Here is a 1,820-nt window from a genome sequence, read left to right as displayed (position 1 = left end):
ATTAATAGGTGGACGAGAAAGAAGAGGATCTGTTTTCAATGAAAAATCTCCCAAATAAAAGAAAATTCACATTGCCCTGGATCCCAGACACATACATACACACAGCGGATGGTGTGAGAAGATGCCGGGAAGGGTAACTTCAGGGGCGCTTGGCGTGGATTCTGCAGAACCCCTCTTAGCACCTTTCCAGTCGGCACCCCCTTGGCTGTCACAGGTGTCCAGCAGAGCTGTTACACATGCATTTAACATAATCGCTGACTTTAGAACTGATTCCCAATTTTAAATAGGTAAGTCTCCCATCCCCTCTGCCAAATAACAAATTTGGGCTTAAGTAAAGGGAGGCTTTATTCAAAAGGATTATTGCAAGAGATGGCAAGGGGCCAGTGCATTTAGGGAGAAGGGGCTACTGCAATGCTTTAAGGTCTGCAAGCATCTCAGAGCTGGGGCAGAAAGGAGCTTTTCTTTTATAGGGAGAAGGAAAGAAGGCTAAAAAGAACCCAGGGCGAGCAGGTAGTTATGACTGGGAGCCTGGAGCCTGGGTTAAATCTCCCACTGAGACAGGGAGCCAGACGCTATCTCCCCTTGAGGTCCCCTGAGGTTTACATATCAGAGATGACTTCCAGGCTCTGAGGAAAAAAACATTTCCAGGGTTATAAAATTGGCAGGCTAAATTAGCTTTCAAAAAAATTTATATCCATCTCCATCCGAACAAAGGGCTGGTTAACTCCATCCAACATGCCTCTTTTTTTTTTCCATCAGACTCTGAACCTGAATTGGGACCCACCCTCGGCCTGAGCCAACATACATCCCCTGCCCAAAAAGGATGAGCACAAAGGCGGTCCCTGAGTGCGCTTCTTTCTAGCCAGGTTCACTTCTTCCTACAAAAGAAAAGGCCCCCGCCTTCTGACCGTGGGACGCTGGCAGCAGCAGCTGTCAGCATGCTCCCTGTTGCCACAGCCCCTTCCCCTACTGCAGTGTTCCCTGTCCCAGTCTTGCAATAATCCTTTTGCATAAAGTCCCTCCTTCCTTAAGTCCATATTTATTTTTGTCACCTCAAAGCAGCACATGGGCACAGGAGGGAAGAGGGGGCACCTCAATGCCGGTCTTGCTCCGAGGTCTCGGCCTTACCGGACTGGCGATGCCCGGTTCCCTGAACAGAGCCAGGAGTGAAAATAGTAAATAGAACCGGGTGCCAAAGTCTCTTATCAAATTTTAAAAATCCAACCATCTTCCAGTTCACAGTACAGTTTTATGGGATCAAGGGGAGGTGGTGATGGAAAACACAAACAACAAGAAAGCAACGGCCCGGGGCTCTCCCCGGAATGGCTCCGGGAGGGCAGATTTCCTGTTTGGAAGGCTCAGGTCGCCACGATGGTGGTGGCATCTTCCCTTTAGAGCCTTCTGTCTCCGGCTGTGAGGGAGAAAAGCTGGACAAGCCACAGGACCGGCTGTGGAGCATGGGATTGGCTTCAAGGGTGACTTTGTGTGGGGGGTTTGTTTTCACCTTTACTTTTCTGGGACCTGGCCTTGAGACCCGGGGCCTTTGGAGTAGCACACATAAATGGCAAGCTGTCCCCTGACTTAATCTGGCAGCAGAGAAGGTAGAGATCAGCTATGGGGGGCGGGGGAACAACCAGGGCCCGTGTCGGGGAGACAGGGGCGTGAATATCGCTACTACCTGAGGGAAGAGAACCTCATTTTCCTGAGATCTTTCTAATCCACCCCATGTGTGTCCCCAGGTGTAGCTCCCAAATCTCCCCCTTGTCTACAAACCCAAGAACATCTATTGAGCACCCACTGTGTGCAGAGAACTGGGGTGG

General features: G+C 50.3%; 1 protein-coding gene across 1 annotated transcript in view; it reads right to left on the bottom strand.

The window, feature by feature from the left end:
* Window positions 1-403: 403 nt before the first annotated feature.
* ADAM19 (ADAM metallopeptidase domain 19) overlaps window positions 404-1,820 on the bottom strand; it is an 83,590-nt gene continuing 82,173 nt past the window's right edge. The window contains exon 24 of the mRNA XM_011356785.2: window positions 404-486. Within this exon, the coding sequence (XP_011355087.1) occupies window positions 404-486 (83 nt within the window). The remainder of the gene's footprint in view (window positions 487-1,820) is intronic.

This window comes from Pteropus vampyrus, unplaced genomic scaffold (genome assembly GCF_000151845.1).
Source record: "Pteropus vampyrus isolate Shadow unplaced genomic scaffold, Pvam_2.0 Scaffold30, whole genome shotgun sequence".
NCBI classification, from domain to species: domain Eukaryota; kingdom Metazoa; phylum Chordata; class Mammalia; order Chiroptera; family Pteropodidae; genus Pteropus; species Pteropus vampyrus.
This window is presented reverse-complemented; position numbering and strand designations above follow the sequence as displayed.